Source organism: Clarias gariepinus, chromosome 20 (assembly GCF_024256425.1).
Source record: "Clarias gariepinus isolate MV-2021 ecotype Netherlands chromosome 20, CGAR_prim_01v2, whole genome shotgun sequence".
NCBI classification, from domain to species: Eukaryota; Metazoa; Chordata; class Actinopteri; order Siluriformes; family Clariidae; genus Clarias; species Clarias gariepinus.
In genome coordinates this window covers 88,640-115,102 of record NC_071119.1, presented here as the reverse complement: position 1 = coordinate 115,102, position 26,463 = coordinate 88,640, and the positions used below count along the sequence as shown (strand labels likewise).

Here is a 26,463-nt window from a genome sequence, read left to right as displayed (position 1 = left end):
ACACTCCTCTTCAATCCTAAAACGGCTAATAAATTGCTGGAAAAGTGGGACACTGTATTCAAACCAGGAATCATTGAAGAAGCCATGGGCTTGACTTTAACTCCTACTGTGCATTCCCATATCTCATCAGCAAGAAAACAGACAATCGGTAAAGACCATTGCAGTAAGTTTCCGTATACTATTACCTTATTATATGGGATAAGATTTTAGTATTTTTTAGACTTATGCAGCAACAAATTTATATGATGGGTTAGGGCTAATTCATTAATTTATCTTTGTTATTGTCAGAATGGAATAGTGACTTGGCCACTCTGCTTTTGCTTCTTTATCTCCTTCCACCTCAACCGGGAGGCAAGAGAGCTGCCAAAATCAGTGCTGCTGATGCTGCTGATCGCCTTGTGTATCATGTGTGTAAACTGTTTTTGTAGATTCCATGTTCTTATAGGCTTAATTGATTAATGGAATGCTTGTTTCTCTGGTTTCTTTATAGTCTTGTAACACCATTGATGAACATTTTCAGCAAAGAGAAGGATGGCAGCCATACCTCCTTGCTACAGTATATAAGAAGCCAAGACCAGATTGACAACTTTTACGTAGTCCTTGACAAAAAACTCATTCCCTGTCAGGTGGTTGGTTTCCTCAGTGCATTTGACGAGCTTTTCAAAGCTCACTTCGTTTTTTAATTTACATATGACAATGCACTCATGAACTTCTACACCCTTATTCAAACAACCATCTACAAAATTGATGTAGGCAAGATGAGAGGCAAGAGTTAAAGAGCTTCGCGCTAAACTACTGAATAGCTAATATTTGTAAAGCAGCTGAGAATGCCATCTTGTTTTAAATGCAAAGCATTATATGCATCTAGTTGGTCACTAATTTCACATTAATGTTCGAGCATGCCTTTTATCCCACTGTAAAATTCAAGTTGATTTGTGGACAAGAAACATGTATGAAAAAAGACCTTTATCTTTTAAAGACAATACTTCAGAGACACAATGTACTTTAAGTGATGAGTCTGTATTAGATACTGAGAATCTTGAAAACAGTGGGTCTAGTTTTTCACCAGGTCATGTAAAAATGTGTGCAGATATTGTTGAAAACTACAAGGAAGTGGTGTTTCCACTAATGTAGTATCATCACTTGTTTGTGATTTAGAGGAATTGGTAACCAACATACTGTACACTCTGAGATTCAGCAAAGAGTTCTCTGCTTTTCCTGTGAACGATTCTTTAAAGTTACAAATAGAACACTGTTTAAATGATTTTGAAAACCCATTTGCTTCTTTCAATACAAAGCCTAAAAGAAATAGATACTTTATTGAAAAATAGGGAATTGTTGAACCTGTTAAAATAGTTTTAGGTGTTAGGTATGATAGTAGATGGGACAAAGGAACGGCTACTTATTGCCAGGTGCCTGTAAATGATACATTTATATACATTCCTGTTTTAGAGAGTTTAATATTCATGTTCAGAAATCCGGAGATTTGTAACATGACCAAAGCAGGCATCGCATCGATTCTAAATTTATACAAAGACTTCAGGGGTGGAAGTTATTGTAAAACCCACCCACTGTTCTCTCGATGCTCAGATTCTTTACAAATTCAGCTTTATTATGACGAATTTGGCTCAAAACATGGAATTCAGAAGGTAGGATGTCTGTATTTTGTTTTGCAAAATTTACCCCCACAGTTTAATTCGTCAGTACTTAACATTTAGTGTCTCTGTTTCATTCTTTAGATATTAAGAAATATGGCTTTGATTTGATTTTTGAGCCCTTGCTTTTGGACCTTTAAACTCTTGACAGTGAAGGAGTGCATTTGCCTATATCATCTGAAATAACATATGAAACAATATGTCAAATTAGAGGCGATAACTTGGGACTTTACTCCATTCTTGGCTTTACAGAATCCTTCAGTAGCCACTATTTTTGTCGATCGTGTTTGATAAGTAAATTGGATGCTCAAGATGTATTTTGCGAGGATGAACAAAGTTTCCAAATGCATTGTGAAACTCTTCAATCAGATCCACAGCTTAACAATGTTTATGGGGTCAAAAGAAATTTAACACTAAACACTTTACAGTTTTTCCATGTGTGCATGCCAGACGCAAGCTGAGTGGCGCGTTGTGACAAATGGTAATACAACCCACAAAAATAAATAATAATAAGTGAATAAATAATTGTACTATCTGAATTATAAATACAAGTTTCCTAATTAGAACACGTAAAGCCTCGTATGTCATAATTACGAACCTGGAATGATTTATACCCGTCGCCCGATGTGCCGAGGAGCATGTAGAAGAAGCCATGCAGTAACCCTATTACAATAATTGAAATGATCTCAGCTGTCTTATAGTTTACAAATGTAAATGTGTTACCTTGTCTAAAGAGGTTATAATACAGTTTTTTACAGACGCTAGGACACATTTCTCAATACTTAGGTCACTTTTGCAAAACTCTTCACACAATTCTCCTAACTGACTTTCAGCTGGGCAAAGCAGTTCATTTCACATTCAAAATGGACTACAACAAGCAAAACACTTTACTCAGGTCTCAAATAAACTCATTCTTCCCGAACACTAGCAAAGGTCGACAGCCGGCAAACACACTTTGTCACCCACAAAATAATGACTTAAAAAACACTAACAACATGTAGCATTACACAGTGTTTTTTTGTGTAAAATAAGGACACATCTCTGTTATAATTGCAATATATGTTACTAGAATGAATCAGACATTATGCAGAATTCGTCAATATTTTATGTTGTTTATTTATTTATTTATTTACTTTTTGCACTAAGTAATTCCAAAATTCTTTCCCTTCCCCCTGTGTGAGGTAACCGTTGAGTCCTAAGCAGAAATGCAAAAACAATTACACAAAAGTTTTTTTACTTCTGAAATGTGCAACTGAGTCAACGCCCCATGCAGAATACACCTTACCTGTTGGTTTGCTGGAAAACTCTAACAATAGACGCCACTGTAGAGCTGCAGATGTGTCTGTACTCTCTGACCAGCCTCTATCATTGGGAGACCATGATTTACTACATGATCAATTACAGTAGCTCTGATCTCATCTGAGACTACAGCTCTTGATCTTCCTCTTATTCTTCTTCCACCATGCATACGTATTCCTCACCACCTCCCAGCCACTCTTCTTAAAAAACACTATACTGTAAACACAAAAAATCATGACAATTGTGCATACGTGGGCTCATGGATCCCGCCGTCTGTTGGGGTCTGGCCACAGGACCTTATCGACATCGCAAGCAATGTCTTCCCCCGCTGGGCACCGGGGAAAATATCCTCTTGCATGTCGAAACCATCCATGGATTGCTGTCACCTAAATGCTGCCGCAGGCCTGTTCCATTGCCTGCAGAAGAGGCATGCGGGCATGTGGTTGGCGGTCATATACAAGCCATCTCCAAGCCGAAAAAAAATCCTCTATAGGGTTTAAAAATGGTGAGTAAGGGGGCAAGTATACCACTTTAAATTGATTGTGGTTGGAGAACCAGGCCTGGACCAGAGCAGCCCGATGGAAACTGACATTATCCCATATCAACACCAAACCTGGGCTGTTCTGTACAACTATATTATGGAGAGCATCTAGAAATGTGAGTATATGTTGGCTATTGTATGGACCTAGTTTTGCATGATGATGCAGAAGCCTTCGAAGGCTTATGGCGGCACACAATGTGATATTTCCCCCGCGCTGCCCTGGGACGTGCACTTTGGCCAATTACATTACGACCCCATGGTCTTGTTTTGCACAGGTCGAATCCAGCTTTATCAATGAAAATGAATTCATGAGGCTGTGCAGCTCCATCCATGGCCAAGATTCTCTGTAAAAAAAATTATATATATATTACTGTACTACAGTGCTACACATACAGAACCCTCATCCCATCCACAGGTACCTGTGTAGCTCTCAGAATAGATCCATGTGGTACTGATATGGTACATATTCAGCTGCTACTGGATTTCACCAATACTGTATTGTAAATGTAAAGGACAGTTACACTTACCCGTACATATTCAGCTCGAAGTCCTTTGACCCTGTCACTGTTCCTCTCAAATGGGACTCTGTAGAGCTGCTTCATGCGTCTGATGGTGGTGATGCTCACATTTTGTAGTTGGCTAATTGGTGTTCAGTTTTGCAAGTAAGTGCCTTCGGGTGTGTATTTGAGTGGTTGCAATTACCCGATGTGTTTTGTATTTTGGATACATGTGTTTTCCAAATGGCACCTTGAGATTTCATTTTCGAACTAAGTGTCTTATGTATGAAATAGAGTGTAGTATACAGGACCATGTGTGTTGCATAAAGGAGTAAGTGTGTTGCATAATTGCAACTAGAGTGCAAAGCAGCGCTTTTGTTTGAGGTATGGGTCCATGTGTTTGAGGTATGGTAACAAAAGCTTCAAGTTGTGTTACTTTAGTCTAAGCATGGGTTTTTAGTGATCAAGCAACGAGCAAAAACTGTAAAATCTGTTTAAAAACAGCGTCAGCAAGGATTTGTCACTGTTGTGATGTCATTTTATATCATGTTCTTAATATTTTGTTATTAGCTATGCAAATTATTAGCCAAAAAAGTTAAGCTTTAATAGTTTTTGACTTTTTTTGAGAAATGTTCTACAAAAATTCCATACATTAATGATTTTTCTTCAATATTTCTAGTCAATCCAATTGAATTCATCTTGTGCCATATCTCAGCTAAGTAGTGACAGTCTATTGGTAAGTGTTCAATGGTCTCATCATCAGCACTGATGAGCCACAACACATCCCTCATGGTCTCACTGATGTCCTTTGTTTGCAATTTTTTATGTGCTCTAGACTTTCATTTGTCATGATGTCATGATTTTTTTTTCGGCGATGCTGTACAGGTTAAGCAGTATAGAGAATGAATGACTGAATTATAACTGGACTGGGTTGAAAGTGCACGCAGATGTTTGTGGTGATCAGCTCAACAGGAGCCTTAGCTGCAGTGCTGCTCTAGGTGCCCTAAAGTTATAGTGGACTTGGAAATGTTTAGAAAATGTACCCTAAGGCCACAGATATGCTCTAAATCCCTGCTTTGTTTCTGTGGTCTGTGTCAGTGTGTTTTGTTAACAGTCAAATTATTTAATAACAGTCAGTTATTTTTGTGGTCTATGTCTGGTCCCTTACACTGATGATGTATGATTTATTTGGTGTAAAATATAATCGCTCATTTTATATATTATTATGGGGAAAACATCACTTCTCCTTGTACCATCATTACCGGAGAAAACGTATAAAAAATATTGTATTACTCTACGGGTAGTATTAGTCCCGCCCCCTCGCCGGGTCTCAAGTAGGTCCTCTGGAGACGTATAAACACGTGATAGCGGCACTGTAGATTTCATCAAGCGGTTTAGTTTCGTGAAAGCAGCACGATGTCAGGAAGAGGCAAGGGCGGGAAAGGACTCGGGAAGGGAGGCGCTAAGCGGCACCGTAAGGTTCTCCGCGACAACATCCAGGGGATCACCAAGCCCGCTATTCGCCGTCTGGCGCGCCGTGGCGGAGTGAAACGTATTTCCGGTCTGATCTACGAGGAGACTCGCGGTGTACTCAAGGTGTTTCTGGAGAACGTCATCCGCGACGCCGTCACCTACACCGAGCATGCTAAGAGAAAGACCGTCACCGCCATGGATGTGGTGTACGCGCTGAAACGCCAGGGACGCACCCTGTACGGCTTCGGCGGTTAAACACTCCACCGGCTAACGACACGAACACAACGGCTCTTTTAAGAGCCACCCACATCTCCAGCAAAAGAGTTTTTACTCCGTGTTTAAAAGGAAAGTAATGTGCATGATATTTATATACAACGTCTGTATATAGCGGACAAAATTTTTTTTAGATGTTTATCAGTTAAACACTTAAAGTAAATCGGTTAACATTGTTAGTTGGAAGACGATGTGTTGGAGTCTTCAGCTTGTAGGAATAATTAGGAAACTGTTTTTAAAAGCCTTCGAATGCAAGTCTTTTTGTAAGTCGCTCTGGATAAGAGCGCCTGCCAAATGCCTAAATGTAAATGAACAAAGTATTTAAAGTTTGTGGTACACACTCTACTTATAAAAGTGGACTCTTTTAAACGTTAACGATACAAAGTGGACTCTTAAAACGTTAAACGATAACGTTAATATACAAAATGTATTTATCTGACCTTTTCTGATGGTTGAACGCGTGATCTACTTAATTTCCGGATTAAATTATTATAGTAAAAACAATAAATTAACCTGCGACTCTAAAACGGCGGGAAGGGACACAAAGCGAAGCGGAGGGGGGAGGAGTAACAGGAAAAGACTGAGGTGGTATGAGGTTCCTCCCGTGTAGCGTTTTTGAATATAGACCAATCAAATCCGTTTTTGGCTTGTGCTTAATTACAATGTGACCTGTACATAGACGGCCCTCGAGGCGGAGCTGTTCATTCTTTTCATCAATCTCGTTAGAAATCAGCAGCACCATGCCTGAACCAGCCAAGACCGCCCCAAAGAAGGGCTCGAAGAAAGCCGTGACCAAGACCGCCGGCAAAGGAGGCAAGAAGCGCAGAAAGTCCAGGAAGGAGAGTTACGCCATCTACGTGTACAAAGTCCTGAAGCAGGTTCACCCCGACACCGGCATTTCGTCCAAGGCGATGGGGATCATGAATTCGTTCGTCAACGACATTTTCGAGCGCATTGCCGGTGAGTCCTCTCGTCTGGCTCACTACAACAAACGCTCCACCATCACTTCCAGGGAGATCCAGACCGCCGTGCGCCTGTTGCTGCCCGGTGAGTTGGCCAAGCACGCCGTCTCCGAGGGCACCAAGGCCGTGACTAAATACACCAGCTCCAAGTAAAGCGCGTCACCGCCGCCTTCATCAACACAACGGCTCTTTTAAGAGCCACCCATGTTGTCCCTCAAAGAGCGATTTTTTTTTTTTTTTTTTAAATTGAGAAAAAGCATATAATGATTGTAAATGATTACAATGGCAGTCACATTACATTACAATATCCACAACGATAATTTCATTGAAAGGACAAATAGGTCAAAGGGTAATAATTAGAAATAATAATGACTATTATTATAATTAATAATACAATAAGAATAATTATAATAATAAATACATTTGCAAACAAAAATTAACAATTGTTATAGTTCATAGAGTCCACATCTATAAGGAGAGTGCATCCCACATAACAGAATCCCCCAATGTTTTTGTTTATAGTTTTGTTTTTGTATAGGTTTGTTAAGTTTGTTTTTTCAGATGTATTTGAATACTTTTAACAACTTTTTCACTAGACACAAATTGTTGATCAATGGTCATCCTAGAGCGTGTTTTCCAAAGTTTTGACTTTGTTATACATATTATATACCAGAAACATCACGTTCTTTTTGATTGTATTTTCCATTAAAAATGCCATAAAACACTGATTTCATATTAATTTCAATTTTTACACCAATGTCACTTATTTTGTCCCACACTTCCTTAGAGCGATAACATTCGAGGAGAAAATGTTCAAGCGTTTCAATCTCTTCACATCCTGGCATGGGACACGTGGTCATCTTAACAAAACAGCTCCATTTGACTACTGCTCTTACTGGGAGTCTTCTTACAGCCACCAGCCAGGATGTGTCTCGAATGTTCTCAGAGAGGTTTTTATTTTGTAAGTTTTTTATGCATTCAGCATTTTGGTCGATTTCAAGATTTTTAAATGCTATTGTTTGTCCATGGATTTGGTCATTAATTAAAGTAAAGATTTTTTTATTAGAATCATTTATCCAATCAATGTTTAAATCTCGATATTTATATGTAAAATCCGAAAATATAAGTTTATAGTAGGGTACTGCAGTTCTAGGGCGGCCTTTTTTTTGTTTCCAATTGGTGATGTTTCCGATTTATTTCGCGTTTCTGTTGATCCCGCTTGAGATTATTTTAATAGCAGAGATTTTGGTTTTGATGCCGAAATCGATGGCACCTAATTGTGGTGCCTTAATTAATGCCTTAATTAATCCTATAAACTTAGATTCTTTTCTTCTATTGTATAATGATATACTTTTGTTTGAATTTAAAAGTTCTTCTGTGTTTGTTCCTGCGTGCACCTGAATATTGAACAAGGTTTCATTATGATAAGATTCAATCTCTTTTTTTTAGGTTATTTAAAGTGTTTTCTTCTATTTCATTTCGGTAGGTTTTTGTTTTTAACTCAATATATTCATTCATGATACCATTATATTTATCATTTTTTTCTTTGTTATACGTACGACTTTTATATTTTAAGAAAGCCTTTAATTGTTTTTTTAAAACTTCCCATAGTTCACAGTTATTTATTGTGAGTACATCTAGAGATTGTATTCTATTTATTTCGTTTTTTGTATCTAGGATCAAAGAAAGGCTTTTTAACATTTGCACATTTAACTTCCAATAACTAACTCTTGGAACATTTTTAAAATAAAGTCCACACATAACAGTTAGATGGTCTGAGTCAATTAACAATTTAGTCTTATAATACTTTACTCCAAAATTGTTGCTAATGTAGATTCTGTCAATCCGGGTTTTGCAATTAACATCAAATCTTGTAAAGTCAGTCTTCATTGGAAATAAAATTCTAAAAGTGTCCAGGCATTGGTGTTCATTCATCATGGTTCTTAAGAAGATCCCTTCTCTCCTAATTTTACACAATTTATCTGAAATCCTATCATTTTCGTCAGTAATAGTGTTAAAGTCACCACAGATTACTATCGGGAAACCGACACATAATAACATTTTAAGTTTTCTAAATAATTGGATTTTCCTAACCGTGTCTTGCGCTGTATACAGATTAATTATTCTAATTTTCCGACCACAATAAAAGACATCCATGAACATGAGTCTACCTGGAATTATCTCTCGGCTTTAAATAGTTTTAATCTTGTTGTTATAAAATAATATTGCTATACCGTCTGCCTTATTTTCCCCAATTGAGAAGAAGGAGGGTCCTCTGTCCCACAATTCTTTTGTCCCTCTAACATCTGAAAAACGTTGTTAATCTAGTTTCTTGTAAACATAAGATATCAAATTGTTCTTGACAAAGAGTTTTTAATTTTTTAAATCGATTAGCCTTTGATTGGATTCCTCTTACATTGGAGGTAGCGATTATCAAGTCCAATGACATTTAAACGGGAGAAGAGGTCAGTGATCATTTACCTTTGTCTTTCTCATCTTGGATTTTTCGCTGTTTTCTTGATCTGGTGATGCAAGAATCCTCTTTTTAGTCTCCGTGTCGGTTTTTGCTGCTTTGTTGTTCATTCCTACATCTTGCCTCATGTCCGGTGTTGACGTTGCCATCTCCGTCTCTTTTCCATGTTTTGTTACAGCATTGTTGCCCTTGCGCTTGACCGCAATCTCACGTGTTTTACTTGGGTTGATTTTGGTTGCCTCGTCAGGTCTGCGTGTGTTCCTCTCCTGTGTCTCGCCTCCTGGCTGTGCATCCTGATGTCTTCCGGAAGCATCTGAGCGGTTGCTGTCGCTCTCCGATGAGTCAGAGTCGCTGTCGCTGTCATCACCACTGGTGGAGCTGCTTCCAGAAGAGGAGGCTTCCTCGTCGTCGTCGAGTTTTGTTTCTTCCCAGCTGTTTGCTACTTGATTTCCTTGCTTGGTTTTCTTTCCTGCTGTTGATTGAACCTGAGCGATTTGGACAGTGCTGGGTTCACCTGCCTGTTGTTGTCTTGATTTGAGTTTATTACTGTACGAGTTTGGGCACTGAAAGAAAGTGTGACCTTCTGTCTGACAAAGATTACACACTTCTCTATTGTTACAGTCCTTGCCCTTGTGCCCGAAATTGCCACATTTCCAGCACCTCGTCTCTCCGCAGTCTTTAGCTTGGTGGTCATGTGCATTGCATATGAAACAGCTTTGAGTCTGTCCAGGATAAGAAATTTTTCCATTATAAGGGCCCATTGAAATAGAACTGGGAATTTTCATCAGAGTACCATCAGGATTTTTTTTTAGTTTAATTTTATATTTCCTAACTCCGTACCAAAAACCAAATTCATCAACAGGCTTGTAGACAGGTTGTAAGATTTGACAAAACCGCAAGAGATATTGTTCAATATCAGCATCAGCTATTCTACCAGTCGAGAATTTTACAATGACATACTTGGTGTCAACTGGGGATGAAGAATTAATCTCCCAGTTTTCCCAGAAGCTATTGCCATTTGTATTGAAAATTGATGTAAATTTTTGCAAAGCTTGCTCACTGTTGAAACAAATCTCATAGTCTTTTTTATTAGTCATAGCAATGAAAGAGTGAACATCTAAGGCTGTGATCCATTGACTTTGTAGTAGGTTAGATCCTATTTCTTTCCTGCTTGGGGTTTCCCCTGAGCCTGTGTATTTCAAACGGGCCCAGTGTCTCACAACCGTCGGTGGGAGACCCGCGTGGGCCGTCATTTTTTTTTTCAAATTGTCCGCAAAATTAATATGCGTATAATTTCTTTTCTCTTTATTAAAACCAAAAACAGAAAGAAAGGGGCGCATAGGCAGTCGTTGGACTATTCGCCAGCCTTCCAAATTATTAAAATAATAAAGGAAGCCTTCAAGCCTGCGCTGCAGGCCTCCCTACTGCTGTGGTCAGTGGACGTTTTATCGCGTTTTCCCGCCTTTACCTCTTCCTGACATCGTGCTGCTTTCACGGAATTAAACCGCTGAGAGCGATTCCCACAGGAAAACGCGATTGCTGATATTATTTTATGTATAAACTCTGTGTAGTAGCGATGGTGAGATGACGCCTCATTTAGGTGTCGAGGCTTTCCAGCTGAAAATCTCACCAAAAGTTCATTTCATGAAGCTTCATTTAAGACGGTGGTTCTCAAACATTTTCTGTCATTCCCCACTTAAGGCGGTGGGCGAATTTTCAAGCCCCACTTGTCAACAAAATGATAACGAAAACGGCCAAGTTTACTATTTATTGAACTACCAATTCTAAACCAATAAGATCAAATAATATCAAGTTCAAAACAGATAAAATACATGTGCAGATGTTATAACAGGCTTACTTCGTCACTTATCTAGAGCTTTCTTTCAAAGAAGTCGAGTGGCTTATTAACGTGACTGGGGTGTGTTGTCTCTAAGTGTCTTCCTAATTTGTTGGGTCTCGTGCTGTCTGCTGCCAGTGGTTTTAAACACAAAACACACACGGGTCTCTCCTCTGCCCCCACCATCCCCACCATGAATCCAAGTGCAACGTACAGTAGGCTTCATCATGTTTTCCTTTCGGCTGGATTAGGCTGAATGCCCCCCCAACTAACTTTTCAATTACAATAATTTTAAATTCTGCCTTACTGCAACTGCAATAATATGAGTTTTCTTTAGGAGTGATGTTTGGTCAGATATGTGCTCTAAACATTAAATTCCAAAAGGACTGGATGTACACCCATGAAGCCATTCGAACTATTATTATTGGACTTAAAAAGACATAGTCTTATTGTCATAGGTTCTTTTTTGTGACTGACACATTGGGGAAAATAGTCGTCAAAAGTCAAATCTTTGCTAGTTTTTAAAAAAGGTTATGATGTGAATCAGGAAGATACTGATAAGCATCCGGTGGTCTCCAGGTATTTTTTGGATTTTTAAGCAACATAGAACTTGTATTCTCCTGTTTTATGCAGATTGCAGTTTTATCTTATACATTATTTAAAAAAAAAAAAAACCTTTATTCTTCGAAAACTTGTCAATGTTTTAATTGTCTGAGTTTTACCAGTTTACAAGTTAGACCAACTTGTTTAAATAGAAAAACAACCACTTTAACAAACTACATCAATGTGTTACGTGCGGCTGTAGTGCACGTATGTGCGCGTGCGCCCGTGGCTGCTGGTGCTGCTCTCTCTCTCTCCCTGCCTTTCTCTCTCTCCCTCGCTCTCCCTGCTGCAGGAGGTTCCGCCCTGATTGAGCGTGAAGGTGACGTGCGACGGGATTGGCTGGCCGTGAAGAAGCGCGTCCTTTTAACCGGGCTGGTGAAACCCGGAAGCGCGCGTTGTTGCCTGTGGAGATGTGTGTTGTGTTGGAGATTGTGTTGAATATTGAGTGTAAAGCTATTGAGTCGCGCCGATATTTTGTGGGTTGTAGAGTGTTGGTTTCTTTTTTCTTTTGTTGCTACCTTTATTCTGCTTTTGTTGTAAATATTGTAAATAGTTTGTTTGGTTGTATATACTTTTTTTTCTTTCTCTTCGGAAGCAGTGGGGGTTGGGTGCCGTTTCCTTTAAAACCCATTTTCTCCTGTTTTTCTGTGTTAGTTAGGAAGTTAGGTTAGTTTATGTATTTTGTTTAAAGTTTTCTTTGGTAGGTTAGTTAGATTGCGGGAGGAGATAGGGGGAAGTTTTGTTTATTATTTTGGCCTTGGCCCAACCCTGAAGCTTAGAGCTTCCTGTGTGTGTGTGTGTGTGTGTGTGTCTGTGTGTGTGTGTAAAATAAAGACCACGCACTCTCTATCCTGTTGTAAAGGATTTTTTTTTTTATTTTCTTTTTTTGTTGCGGCCCTGAAACCTAGACTAAGGGGTCGTAACAAATGGAAGACTTACCTTTTTGAGTCGATAGAAATTTGTCAACCCCAGAGAAATATGATTAATTGAGCCCACAACCAAAGGTGGGTAGTAATGAGTTACATTTACGCTGTTACATTTACTTGAGTAACTTTGTGAAAAAATCTTACCTCTATGAGGAGTTTTACTCTACCATACTTTTTACTTTTACTTGAGTAGATTTGTGGAGAAGAAACGCTACTCTTATTCCGCTACATTTGGCTCTACTCGATTTTATTTGGCTCTACTCGACCATTTATTCTACACATGCAGCCAGTAGATCTACCGAATGACTGTTTCACCAATCAGACGCAGTAACAATAACCACATGTAGTCAGACAGCATATATACTCAGCAAAAAACAGAAAAGTCCCTTTTCAGGACTGTGTATTTCAACAATAATGTTGTAAAAATCCAAATAACTTAACAGATCTTCATTGTAAAGGGTTTAAACAATGTTTTCCATGCATGTTCAACTAACCATAATCAATTAATTAACATGCACCTGTGGAATTGTTGTTAAGACGCATTTAAGGTCACAGTTCTAAAAAAACGCAGGACACTCAAGAGACTTGTCTACCGACTGTGAAAAACACCCAAAGAAAGATGCCCAGGGTCCCTGCTCATCTGCGTGAACCACGTGTAACAACACCCGCACAGGATGGGTACATCCGAATATCACACCTGCGTGACAGGTACAGGAAGGCCACGACAACTTCCCGAGTCACACCAGGAACACACAATCCCTCCATCAGTGCTCAGACTGTCCGCAGTAGGCAGTCCATGAGGAGGAGATGCACTGCAGTACTTGAAGCAGCTGGTGGCCACCAGATACTGACTGGTACTTTTGATTTTGAGCCTCCCTTCATTCAGGGACACATTGTGAAATTTTTTTTAGTTCATGTCTTATGGTGTTGACTCTTTTAGTGTTCATACAAATATTTACACATTAAGTTTACTGAAAGTAAAAACAGTTGAAAGTCAGAGGACGTTTCTTTTTTTTCCCTGAGTATATATGTATACGATGAAACAGTATCTCAGTGCTTGAGTATCACCTAATATTTTTTTTACTCATAATTGTGTAATATTTTGGATGACTACTTTTTACTTCTACTTGAGTAATATTATTTTGAAGTACAGCTACTCTTACCTAAGTACATTTTTGGCTACTCTATCTAGAACCAATACTAGTTTCATATTTGAATTACAAGTTGAGTTACCCTAATATTTGGACTGGGAACATGTTACAAGTTGACATCGTTATGTCAAAATCATATTTTTAAAATTATAATTTGGCCAGCAAATTTCACTAAAAGTTGAGTAAATTGTAAAAAGCTGTGCAAATTGTTACTTTTTTAATTAATTGATTTTCTTTTTTTTTTATGTTGTGGTGGCCTCTTTTTTGTCACAATGTAGTGGAGCCTGTGTTGACCCTTTCCCTGAGACTAATTCCCCCAAATTTTCTGTAAAACCAACTGCCAGAAACCTACAAGTAACTCTGTTCTCAAAGCTAGCTTTTTAAATTTTTAATTCCTGGACCTGGGTTAAGAACGCTTTAATGCATTACGCAAACCCACAAGAGAAATAAACCTCAAAATAAAATAAAAGGATTTTCAATGCCATCCAGCACCTTCCCTGATGGCATGGCCATGTTCCAGGACTCTGGAGCATTAAAGACTGGCTCTGGGTGTATGAGGAATCATTTTCCTACAGTACATCAACTGTGTGTGTAAGAAGGACAGTGTGTTAGAATAATTTTATGAGTTGTTTGTACTCTCTTGCTTGCTATTTAATTATTTAGTTTATGACAAAACAAGTCTTAATATCAAATGCACGTTAACTCATGTTATGTTTTTATAAGAAGACAGGCTAATTAAATTACAAGTAATATACCACCAAATGAACCTATACGCAAGCCTTAAGTGACTAGTAGTTTATTGTAAAATTGACTTCTGGAACATTTTTGGTCAAACATGCGTACAAAGCCAACACTAAAAACTTGCCGACTTTTTTGAAACAATTAAGCGGCTCTTAAAAGAGCCTTTGTGTAGATTAGACGGAGTATAATGTTTAAGCGCGCTCTCCGCGAATACGGCGGGCCAGCTGAATGTCCTTGGGCATGATGGTCACTCTCTTGGCGTGAATAGCGCACAGGTTGGTGTCTTCGAACAGACCGACCAGATAGGCCTCGCTCGCCTCCTGCAGGGCCATGACAGCCGAGCTCTGAAAGCGCAGGTCGGTCTTAAAGTCCTGAGCTATTTCTCTCACCAGACGCTGGAACGGCAGCTTACGGATGAGCAGCTCGGTAGACTTCTGGTAACGGCGAATCTCCCTCAGAGCCACAGTGCCGGGCCTGTAACGGTGAGGCTTCTTCACTCCGCCGGTAGCTGGCGCGCTCTTACGGGCAGCTTTAGTGGCGAGCTGCTTCCTAGGCGCCTTACCGCCGGTGGATTTACGCGCGGTCTGCTTGGTTCTTGCCATCGCTTACGAGCTGTCTATACTTCTTCAAAGAAAAACAGAATGAGTGACACGAGAGAGCGCGGCCTATTTACAGCCTAACGCTCGGCTGCGCTGATTGGGCGTCTTGAAAGCGCCGCCTGTCATTGGTCCCAACGTGTTATGTCACCCCGTAACGTAACGAGCTTCACTTTTATTGGCTTCTCTTCTCCCACCGACTTGGTTTAAAACTCCATTATCTTTATGCAAAACCGAGCGCGCTTTAAAACAAAATTCATCGAATTTTGTTTACAAGGGTATACATCGCTTTGTACATATACGTCTCAAAATGGTTACATTTATGATGCAACGTTAAAACATGGTAGCAAATGTCATGCACATTTCCTTTTTTTTTTTTTTTTTTTTTTTACCATAGTTTTACTTTTTATTCTTATTCTAAAATCTCCAAGGGGGTTTAGTAGTTTTAGTTCCTAAATGACTTACATTATTAGATCTTTACATGTATTTATTCCATACTAATCTTTATACTTCGCAACAGCTCAAAATATTGTCTGCTAATTACAACTTTCACATGGGCTAGTATAAAGTGTCCCCCGGACTGGAGAACTTTGGTCACCCTCATAAATAAAATTCCGATCTCATCTTCTTAATCACAATTCTGCTAAATTAGATAAAACGTTCACATATTTAACTGAACTGATACGGTGGAATTACTGATGTTAGCGGTTACACATATAGAAGAGATCTCAAATGAACAACCTTGGAAACTCTTTCAGGTAACCTCTTATTACAAAAAATACATATAATTCCTCTAAATTTACGTATTACAACAGTGTTTCTTAACTGATAAGGAAAAAGCACTTTTAAAGAAAAATTGGGTGGCTCTTAAAAGAGCCTTTGGATACTGAAACACAGCAGTGGGTGAATCTACTTTGTCTTGGCCGGCTTCTCGGTCTTCTTGGGCAGAAGCACGGCCTGGATGTTGGGCAGCACACCACCCTGAGCGATGGTCACTCCTCCGAGCAGTTTGTTCAGCTCCTCATCGTTACGCACAGCGAGCTGCAGGTGCCGGGGGATGATACGGGTCTTCTTGTTGTCGCGGGCGGCGTTACCAGCCAACTCTAGGATCTCAGCAGTCAGATACTCCAGCACAGCGGCCAAGTAGACCGGAGCGCCGGCACCAACGCGCTCAGCGTAGTTCCCTTTACGGAGAAGCCTGTGGACTCGGCCCACGGGGAACTGCAGTCCGGCTCTGGATGAGCGAGTCTTGGCCTTAGCACGAGCCTTTCCACCGGTTTTGCCTCTTCCAGACATAATTCACTACGTCAACGTGTTCGAACAGAAAGTGTTAACACTCGTTCTCTAGCGCTCTCTAATATAGCCTAAACTGCTGCATCCTCATTGGCTGCAATCGTTGTGACAAACCAGCCAATCACTAACACGCCATTGAATTCCGACTTCTCTCCAACTCCGCCGCTGTCTCATCAAAAGATAAAAGAAAAATAAAGTTTTGATGTTTTCATTTTACACGCATTATTAACACTTATAACATGTATTGATAGAAAAGACTTATGGTACAGGTTAAACTTCATTCAAATATGTAAGTACTGCAAAAGTTTTATTAATTTCTGTCCAGCCCGTTTTGCCTGATGACACACACTAAAATACCCAGTGCTGATTTAACACTTTTAGACTTTGAGTCCAACTAGACTAATCTAAACACTGCTTGGTGTTAATTCAACACTCCAATTGGTAATTAAGCACCAGGGAATTTGCTGTGCACTTAACTGCTCATAACTTCATGTCTACTCAACAGTTTGGATCAGGGACTATCTGACCATTTTGATTCATACACATTCAAATTCTGTACAAACTTAAATAATTCTTTTGATTGTGTAAAGCTGCTTTGGGACAATGCCACTTGTTAAAAGCGATATACAAATAAAATTGAATTTAAATAGAGTTGTATTAAAAACCTCGTATATTTCCAAATAACATGCATTTCAATATACTCTTACATGACTAGACTGAAGTGTAAACTTTAACAAATTATCGAAATCATAAGAATCTTATAGTATTAAACAACATGGTTATTCTATTCATGTAGTTGGACAAAAAAATGGGTTATTGCTCATTAAATGACAACGTGGGTGGCTCTTAAAAGAGCCGTTTAGGGGGAACTATGAAAGAAATAAACTTAACATGTTTACTTCTTTTTAGGAGCTGCCTTTTTCGCCTTGGGCGCTTTAGGCTTGGTAGCCTTGGATGCTTTGGGCTTGGCAGTCTTGGGCTTAACCGCCTTCGCCTTCTTGGGGCTCTTCGCTGCCTTTTTAGGGGTCGCCGGCTTTTTCGCCTTCTTGGGGCTCTTGGTGGCTTTTTTGGCGGCAGCGGCGGGTTTCTTTGCCTTCTTAGGAGACTTCTTGGCGGCGGCGGCGGGTTTCTTGGCCGCTACCTTCTTGGGCTTCTTCGCCGCTGCGGGCTTTTTGGCGGCCGGCTTCTTCGCTTTGGGTGCGGTTTTCTTGGCTTCGCTCTGCTTCTTGTTCAGCTTGAAAGAACCAGACGCGCCGGTGCCTTTGGTCTGAACCAAGACCGCTTTTTTCACCAGATTGTTGACAGCGAGCTTGACGCGGGACTTGTTCTTCTCCACATCGTATCCACCGGCAGCCAGAGCTTTCTTCAGGGCAGCGAGAGACACGCCATTCCTCTCCTTGGACTCGGAAACCGCTTTGACGATCAGCTCGCCGACGCTGGGCCCGGCTTTCTTTGGCCGCGAAGCTGCTTTCTTCTTGGGCGCTTTGGCCGGCGCGGCGGCGGGCGCGGGAGCCACTTCTGCCATCTCTCTCTCTCAGGGATCTAAGTAGAATAAACGAGTGTAACGCTGAGCGCGCAGTAAAACACTGGAACCTCCCTCCCCTCTGATCTTAAAGCACACATGAGAGCGGTGTAGACTCAACCAGGCAGCCGCTGAATGACTGAGCTTCCGTCACACGATAGCGAGTGTGTTTTCTCCGGACATTTCTCTGCGAATATCCGAGTCCTGACAGCAGACCTCAAGCGTTCAAGCACACGTTTAGTGAGAAAGGCCTTTCCTCTATCTTCCGAGGCCCGACACGGTCAGTTAGACAGCCGCACTCTCGCGCAGTAGCCATAAACGTGCGCCGCGCGCCTGCAGCTCGAGCCGGCGGACTGCGCATATCGTGCGTGTCGTGTGTAAAAACCGGACAAAAACAGGTCGCACCGCTGTAAGAACTCTGGTCCGAACTGAAGGCGAGTCCTGTCAGTGAGCCTGATGTGTGAGCACTGGCCGAGCGCTGTGTGTGGGATATGAAACAGAGCTTGTTTTGGCCTGTGTAAAGCACAGCTTAGGGAGACACAGGTTGAGAGAGCCAAAGTGTGTGTGTGTGTGTGTGTGTGTGTGTGTCAGGTGTGGGGGGAGGTTTTGTTTATTTTTTTGTTAGCTAGCACTCATCTAATCTAATAGTCCCTCACTATTCCATTCTATGATCACATGGCTGACCTTCAGTTAGTACAGTGATTCACTGTTGCACGTGACTGTCCTGTTTATCACATGTTTTTAATTTCTTGTCGACATATGAAGCTGGACATCAAACTACAATCACAATATGATGAAAATGATAAAATACGTGTGAATACGTAATGAGATGACTCGGGATGGGTAGAAAAATACAGAACAGATGGAGAGAATTAGCGTAGTTGCCATTCAGGATAGATGTACTGAAGTATGGAGTTATGGGTTGAGTTACGCGTATGCCAGATTAAAGAGACGCGTCTTGAGTCTACTTTTAAACTGGGAAACTGTGTCTGAGCCCCGAACACTGTCTGGAAGGCTATTCCAAAGCTTTGGAGCTAAATATGAAAATGCCCTACCCCCTTTTGTAGATTTTAAAATTCTGGGAATTACCAGAAGTCCAGAGTTTTGTGATCTTAAGGAGCGTGGTGGATTATAGCGTATCAGAAGACTGGTTAGGTATGTGGGAGCTAAACCATTTAAAGCCTTGTATGTAAGTAATACTATTTTGTAATTAATTCTAAACTGAACAGGTAGCCAGTGCAGGGATGATAATATTGGGGTTATATGATCATATTTTCTGGATCTAGTGAGAACCCTGGCGGCTGCATTTTGGACTAACTGTAGCTTGTTTATTGAGGATGCAGGACAACCACCTAGTAATGCATTACAATAGTCCTGTCTGGAGGTCATGAATGCATGAAAGCTGGGTTTTTTTTTTGGGGGGGGGGCAATAAGCAAGATCTCCATCTTATCTGAATTTAGTAAAAGAAAGTTATTGGTCATCCAATCTTTTATGTTCTGGACACACTCAAATAATCTAGAAAATTTAGGTATCTCGTCTGGTTTTGTTGAGATATATAATTGGGTATCATCAGCATAACAATGGAAAGGATTTTATTAAAGGATTTGCTGAGAACAACAAGAACATAAAGTCATCTCCTGGACAATTGACAAGTGAGCAGTCTTCCCCATGATTATGGTTGAGTATACTAAACTACTTAGAAAGAGAAACACACACACTATATTTGAAAATGAAATATTCAGTTATTTTAAAATATTAGAATTTTTTAAAAAAAATTCATAAACATCAAAGGCAAACTAAAAATATTTTACTTCAGTTCTAATGAATCTACCATAAATCAGAGTACAACTTTTTAAATAAAAAATAAATTCACACAATATTCTTCTTTCTTTCTTTCATTCACATTGTGACGGCGACTCATTATACTTCCGGTTTTCGAATGTCTTGGCGGTTAGCTGGTGATAGTTTGTACCTACGCTCTGTTCTCTTTGTGTGTTGTTTTTATTTGACGGTGCTACGTGTTGGTTACTACTTCTTCGCCCAGTACGAGTTGTTGGACTTACAGTATCTCCGATTCACGGTGTCGAGTCGAGGTTAGTATGCCCCAGGGGCTACAGTGGTGTGAAAAACTATTTGCCCTCTTCCTGATTTCTTATTCTTTTGCATGTTTGTCAGACAAAATGTTTCTGATCATCAAACACATTTAACTATTAGTCAAAGACAACACAAGTAAACACAAAATGCAGTTTTTAAATGATGGTTTTTTATTATTTAGGGAGAAAAAAAAAATCCAAACCTACATGTCCCTGTGTGAAAAAGTGATTGCCCCCCTTGTTAAAAAATAACTTAACTGTGGTTTATCACACCTGAGTTCAATTTCTGTAGTCACCCCCAGGCCTGATTACTGCCACACCTGTTTCAGTCAAGAAATCACTTAAATAGGAGCTACCTGACACAGAGAAGTAGACCAAAAGCACCTCAAAAGCTAGACATCATGCCAAGATCCAAAGAAATTCAGGACAACAAAAAGGAGAACAAAAGTAACTGAGATCTATCAGTCTGGTAAAGGTTATAAAGCCATTTCTAAAGCTTTGGGACTCCAGCGAACCACAGTGAGAGCCATTATCCACAAATGGCAAAAACATGGAACAGTGGTGAACCTTCCCAGGAGTGGCCGGCCGACCAAAATTACCCCAAGAGCGCAGAGACAACTTATCCGAGAGGCCACAAAAGACCCCAGGACAACATCTAAAGAACTGCGGGCCTCACTTGCCTCAATTAAGGTCAGTGTTCACGACTCCACCATAAGAAAGAGACTGGGCAAAAACGGCCTGCATGGCAGATTTCCAAGGCGCAAACCACTTTTAAGCAAAAAGAACATTAAGGCTCGGCTCAATTTTGCTAAAAAAAACATCTCAATGATTGCCAAGACTATCATTAGTCTAAAATACCTTGTGGACCGACGAGACAAAAGTTGAACTTTTTGAAAGGTGCGTGTCCCGTTACATCTGGCGTAAAAGTAACACAGCATTTCAGAAATTTTTTCAAGCCCCACTTGTCAACAAAATGATAAAGAAATCGGCCAAGTTTACTATTTATTGAAATATTAGTTTCTAAGCCAATAAGATTAAATAACACCAAGTTCAAAACAGATAAAATACACGCGCAATTGTTATAACAGGCTTATTCGTCACTTATCTAGAACTTTCCTTCAAAGAAGTCGAATGGCTTATTAACGTGACTGGGTGTGTTGTCTCTAAGGCTACGTTTACACTGTCAGGTAAATGTGTCCCAATTTAGTTTTTTTGCTCAGATGTGACACATATCGCATATGTTCTATGTCTCTATAAACAGGAAAAAAAACGCATGCATTCCGACATTTCGAGATTTAGGGATCATCGCAAAATGCCGCACACCAACAAAAAGCGTAGAACGATATTGATCTTCCCTTCTGTTCAGCGCCTGAAGGATCAAAAAGTAACTTTATTGCCACACTGGAAACTAGAAATGACTGGTACTGCCTGATAAAATATAAATTTTTAACAAAAATACAGAAACATCTGCATACACATTGGAATAAATGAAATTACATATATAATACCGAATGTTTCCTTATATATTGTTCCTCTGGAATTAACATGCCGACGTTAAACCGTTATTGTTGCACTATGGTTCCACTTTTTCTCTGATGTTATTTTAATTTACTTTATACAGTATTATTATTATTATTATTATTTTTTTAATTTAGTCCTGTCCAATTCTTTTTTTCCCCGATTTTCTTCCCAATCTAGTCGTGGCCAATTACTCCCCGTCACTAGGGGTCTCCCACACACATCAAGGCTACTACAACCACTCAGTCGGGAGGACGAAAGCTATCCCGTGTTTCCTCCGAAACACGTGACGCGAGCCGACCGCATCTTTTCGAACTGCTCGCTCACGCACCGTTAGGGGCGGAGTAACACACTCGGAGGAAAGCGCTAGCCGCTCCTTCCGTGTGCGCGAGCTCACAGACGCCCTTGATTGGCTGTAGCGCCGTGACTAATGTGGGAGCACAAGTACCTCTCATCCCTCCCCCCTGAGAGAGCTCGGCCAATCAGCTCTCTCTGTGCCTCCGGCTGTGAGAGGAAAACAGCATCACCCGGGGTTCGAACCAGCGATCTCCGGATGATAGGGCGAGCGCTTTACCACTGCGCCACTCGGAGGCCTATACAGTATTATTGATCCATTTCTTTGCGTGTGTTTGTTTAGGTTCGAGTGTCCGATCTTTATTGTCAATAAAGAAAAGCATGAATTTGAATAGGTACTATCCTATTATTTTCCACTAATTCCCTCCTTTTCAATGCGCCCCACCTGTCATGTCTGTATTCCCCACTAGTGGGGCGCCACACACTTTGAGAACCATGGGGTTAGTCAGTGTAGTTAGTGGGCATCCTACGCCCAGATTTTGTTTCGTGTTGTTTATTAGATCAGATTGACTGCCGCATAAAAGTTAGAAGGTGTTTTGTTTTATTTATTTCTTTGCTTTAAGCTCCGCTTATGGCTCTCATCATTGAATTTGCAGTTTAAATATTTATGTAAATATGATTTCCTTCTTCATCTAAACTTTTGGTTCCCACTGTAACTATGGAGCAATTGGGTTTATTGTTATACATTACTTACTAAAGTTTACTGACGCTCATCGCAAGTCTCGAGTTTGCAGAGTAAGAATTAAATAGGAAACAGTAACACTTGGATAAAAAACACTTATGTACTGGTTACAACATTGATTAGCTACTCAAGCTTTTACATCTCTGGTGCAAAAACACGTTCATCATCCAAACTGCACACACAGCTTCCCCAAAGCGCTTTTTAACTTTTTGCCATTTTATTCTATCTGCTGATGTATATGGCCACTTTAGCCTGACCTAAGAATAAATTGATCAGATGACACTTCAACCTTTTTTTTTCGGCGCACTGATTGGTGGAGAGACGGAGTGACGGATGGAGGTTACGCGACGCAGACGCTGCTAATCGGTAATTCAAACGTAAACACGGGATGAGCAGATAATTCTAATTTATCTCAGCTCTTTTCTAAAGATTTCTCGTTGTGGCCCGATATAAACTCATGCGTTAGCCTTCATCATTTATTGTCTGTGTGCTTGTGTTTCCATCTAAACATGTTGTGTTTCTGGTGTTTCATGTTGTATGTGTTTCACCGTAATTTGCAAATAAATTCTTTAAAAATTCTGCAATGCGATTTTCTAGATTTTTTTTTTCTTATTTTATCTCTCATAGTTGGGGTATACCTACAGTATGATAAAAATTTACAGGCGCATGCGCGTGTACATGTATTGCCCTCCCTCATTGCCCGAACACTTTTTCATTTACGGAGGCAGAGATATTGATCCTTTCTCAATGCAGCGAATTTCTCTGTGCAAATTAACAATAATTTCCATGAATGAAAAGGAGGAAAAAAAAAAGGTGGAGCTGAAAGTTACGCAAAAAGAGGAAAAAAGCTTTAGAGGTAAATGCTGTGAAAACATTCAGATGAACAGATTATGGCTTCGTTGTGAAGGAAAGTACCAGTTCCGGAGGCTCTGATGGTCAGGGACAGCGAGTCTGGATCCAGCAGCCCAGCACATCCCACATCATAATACACTGGCTCATTAAAGTGGAGATTCATTTTTAAAACCACATACTAGTATAAAAATATAAAGAAAGAAAAAAAAGGATCACTGAACATATATTGGGTCATATTTGTAAATATTTTATTATACAAATTAAAGATCAATAAGACAACATATTACGATCCGCCACGCCTACTTCGATCAAAGGATGCAGGCTGCTTGTCAGTACCGCGTATTATGAAAAATACAGCTGGGGGCAGAGCTTTTTCTTACAAAGCCCCAAAGTTATGGAATAGTCTTCCAAATAGTGTTCGGGACTCAGACACAGTCTCAGTGTTTAAGTCCAGGCTAAAAACCTATTTATTTAGCCAAGCATTTTTATAAATAGATTAGCCTTAGGTAAAGGAGCAGATCTGGGGGACTCATGGACGTAGAGTATTATGGTGAACTGGTATGTTTGGATGCTGTCCTCCTCACTCTCATTGATCACTCAGGTTTGCTGACGGTGAGGTGATTGTTTGCTTTACATCTCAGGAAGCCCTCATGTTTGTGTTTCCTTCTGGCTCCTCCCTTTTAGTTATGCTGTCATAGTTAGTCCTGCCGGAGTCTCTGCTTGTACTCTACAGTTAATATACATTCACATTATACATTGTGTGACTGTGACCGTACCTAACTGCCATCTCTCCTCTTCTTCTCTTCCCCCCCCCTCTTTCTTTTTCCTCTCTCCTCCTGTCCCCCCCTTTCACTCTTTCTCTCTCTCTCTGTCGAGCTACACATGTCGTTCCTGAGCTGCCAGTGATCCAGACTCCCTCTGCCCTCCGGACCAGTCTGACCCATCCTGATGCCCCGTGTGTCTCTCTGGGATGCGTCTGGTGTCTGGGAATGATTCTCTCTACCTAGAAAATGGTTCTGGCCTTGACTGGTGTTGGCAACTGTTTCTCTGGGGACTTGACAGTTCGATAGTTCAGGACTGGAACGTCCTACAAGTCTACCTGGGTCTTCAATAACTACCTGGACTCCATATTAACATCAATTAACTACACACTGTATAAATGCAGATCATTTACTGCTTTCTGTTTCACCCAAATGAGGATGGGTTCCCTGTTGAGTCTGGTTCCTCTCAAGGTTTCTTCCTATTATCATCTCAGGGAGTTTTTCCTTGCCACTGTCGCCCTCGGCTTGCTCACCAGGGACAAACTGACCATTTTGATTCATACAAATTCACATTTCATACAAACTTAAATAATTCTTTTGACTGTGTAAAGCTGCTTTGCGGCAATGAAAATTGTTAAAAGCGCTATACAAATAAAATTGAATTGAATTGAGGTACAGGATGGCCACAACAACTGCCCGAGTCACACCAGGAACACACGATCCCTCCATCAGTGCTCAGACTGTCCGCAATAGGCAGTCCATGAGGAGGAGATGCACTGCAGTACTTCAAGCAGCTGGTGGCCACACCAGATACTGACTGGTACTTTTGATTTTGAGCCTCCCTTCAATCAGGGACACATTGGGAAACATTTTTAGTTTATGTCTTATGGTGTTGACTCTTTTAGTGTTCATACAAATATTTACACATTAAGTTAACTGAAAGTAAAAACAGTTGAAAGTCTGAGGACGTTTCTTTTTTTGCTGAGTATATATACACACACAAAATCTTTCAAAAAGTGATTTTGGTAAACATCTCACTGGAGTATTCTGTGATAAGCAGTACAATAGGCTTCATCTTATCGTATAATCAAAATCTTTTTTTCCCCCTAAAAAATGTGGGGTATGAGCTCCAGTAAATAAGGTCTGCAGGACGTACACAACGAATGCAAGCTCAAAATTGAGGTTTACAAGAGCTGAAGTCAATAATAAAAGTCTAATAGAACATTATAAAAATTTATTATAGTGGATTTATAATGGAACCAAACAATCCCAGTCACTTTATACATATGAATCAAAAACAGGAGTTAAATATTTAAATAGTAGAAGTTTTTCATTGTTCATCCAAATCTTAGTATTTATGTTGTATTAAATGATATTCCTTTGGGCGTCCGAGATTCATGGTTTTATTTTTGCATCTAAAAGTAACAGACTTTTATTGTAGAGCTTCTACACGTTAGTTCTGAACAGCTCTGTACTGCTAGAAACTACTTTGATCTAGAACAATTCAGCTTAAAAATTATATGATTTACAAGTGGTTCCTAGAAATTTACTACACAAACCTACACTGCAGAAAATCACCCTTTGACGGACAACATGGGTGGCTCTTAAAAGAGCCGTTGTGTTGATGAAGGCGGCGGTGACGCGCTTTACTTGGAGCTGGTGTATTTAGTCACGGCCTTGGTGCCCTCGGACACGGCGTGCTTGGCCAACTCACCGGGCAACAACAGGCGCACGGCGGTCTGGATCTCCCTGGAAGTGATGGTGGAGCGTTTGTTGTAGTGAGCCAGACGAGAGGACTCACCGGCAATGCGCTCGAAAATGTCGTTGACGAACGAATTCATGATGCCCATCGCCTTGGACGAAATGCCGGTGTCGGGGTGAACCTGCTTCAGGACTTTGTACACGTAGATGGCGTAGCTCTCCTTCCTGGACTTTCTGCGCTTCTTGCCTCCTTTGCCGGCGGTCTTGGTCACGGCTTTCTTCGAGCCCTTCTTGGGAGCGGTCTTGGCTGGCTCAGGCATGTTGCTGTTACTTCTGGATGAAACTGAGAGAAGAATGAACAGCTCTGCCTCGAGGGCCCTCTATGTACAGGTCACATTGTAATTAAGCACAAGCCAAGAACGGATTTTGATTGGTCTATATTCAAAACATCAACACGTGAGGGACCTCCTACCACCTCAGTCTCTTCCTGTTACTCCTCCCCCCTCCGCTTCGCTTTGTGTCCCTTCCCGCCGTTTTAGAGTCGCGGGTTAATTTATTGTTCTTTATAATAAATAAATAAACCAGGATATTTACAATAATTTAATCCAGAAAATAAGTATATCACGTGTTCGACCATCAAAAGATATTCTGTACATATA

At 40.4% G+C, this 26,463-nt stretch overlaps 5 protein-coding genes across 5 annotated transcripts; 2 read left to right on the top strand and 3 right to left on the bottom strand.

Annotated features, from left to right (window-relative positions):
* The first annotated feature begins 5,399 nt into the window (after nucleotides 1-5,399).
* Nucleotides 5,400-6,109, top strand: LOC128508629 (histone H4). The gene has a single exon (XM_053480028.1). It carries the CDS (start codon nucleotides 5,409-5,411, stop codon nucleotides 5,718-5,720), a length of 312 nt encoding a protein of 103 aa, XP_053336003.1. The 5' UTR covers nucleotides 5,400-5,408; the 3' UTR covers nucleotides 5,721-6,109.
* A 234-nt stretch (nucleotides 6,110-6,343) lies between these two features.
* On the top strand, nucleotides 6,344-6,905 carry LOC128508623 (histone H2B-like). The gene has a single exon (XM_053480023.1). It carries the CDS (start codon nucleotides 6,479-6,481, stop codon nucleotides 6,851-6,853), a length of 375 nt encoding a protein of 124 aa, XP_053335998.1. The 5' UTR covers nucleotides 6,344-6,478; the 3' UTR covers nucleotides 6,854-6,905.
* An 8,970-nt stretch (nucleotides 6,906-15,875) lies between these two features.
* LOC128508621 (histone H2A-like) lies at nucleotides 15,876-16,323 on the bottom strand. The gene has a single exon (XM_053480021.1). The coding sequence runs from the start codon at nucleotides 16,321-16,323 to the stop codon at nucleotides 15,937-15,939; it is 387 nt and encodes a 128-aa protein (XP_053335996.1). The 3' UTR covers nucleotides 15,876-15,936.
* A 799-nt stretch (nucleotides 16,324-17,122) lies between these two features.
* Nucleotides 17,123-17,884, bottom strand: LOC128508615 (histone H1-like). Its single transcript, XM_053480016.1, has one exon. The coding sequence runs from the start codon at nucleotides 17,843-17,845 to the stop codon at nucleotides 17,216-17,218; it is 630 nt and encodes a 209-aa protein (XP_053335991.1). The 5' UTR covers nucleotides 17,846-17,884; the 3' UTR covers nucleotides 17,123-17,215.
* A 7,794-nt stretch (nucleotides 17,885-25,678) lies between these two features.
* On the bottom strand, nucleotides 25,679-26,148 carry LOC128508628 (histone H2B-like). Its single transcript, XM_053480027.1, has one exon. The coding sequence runs from the start codon at nucleotides 26,122-26,124 to the stop codon at nucleotides 25,750-25,752; it is 375 nt and encodes a 124-aa protein (XP_053336002.1). The 5' UTR covers nucleotides 26,125-26,148; the 3' UTR covers nucleotides 25,679-25,749.
* Between the last annotated feature and the right edge of the window lie 315 nt (nucleotides 26,149-26,463).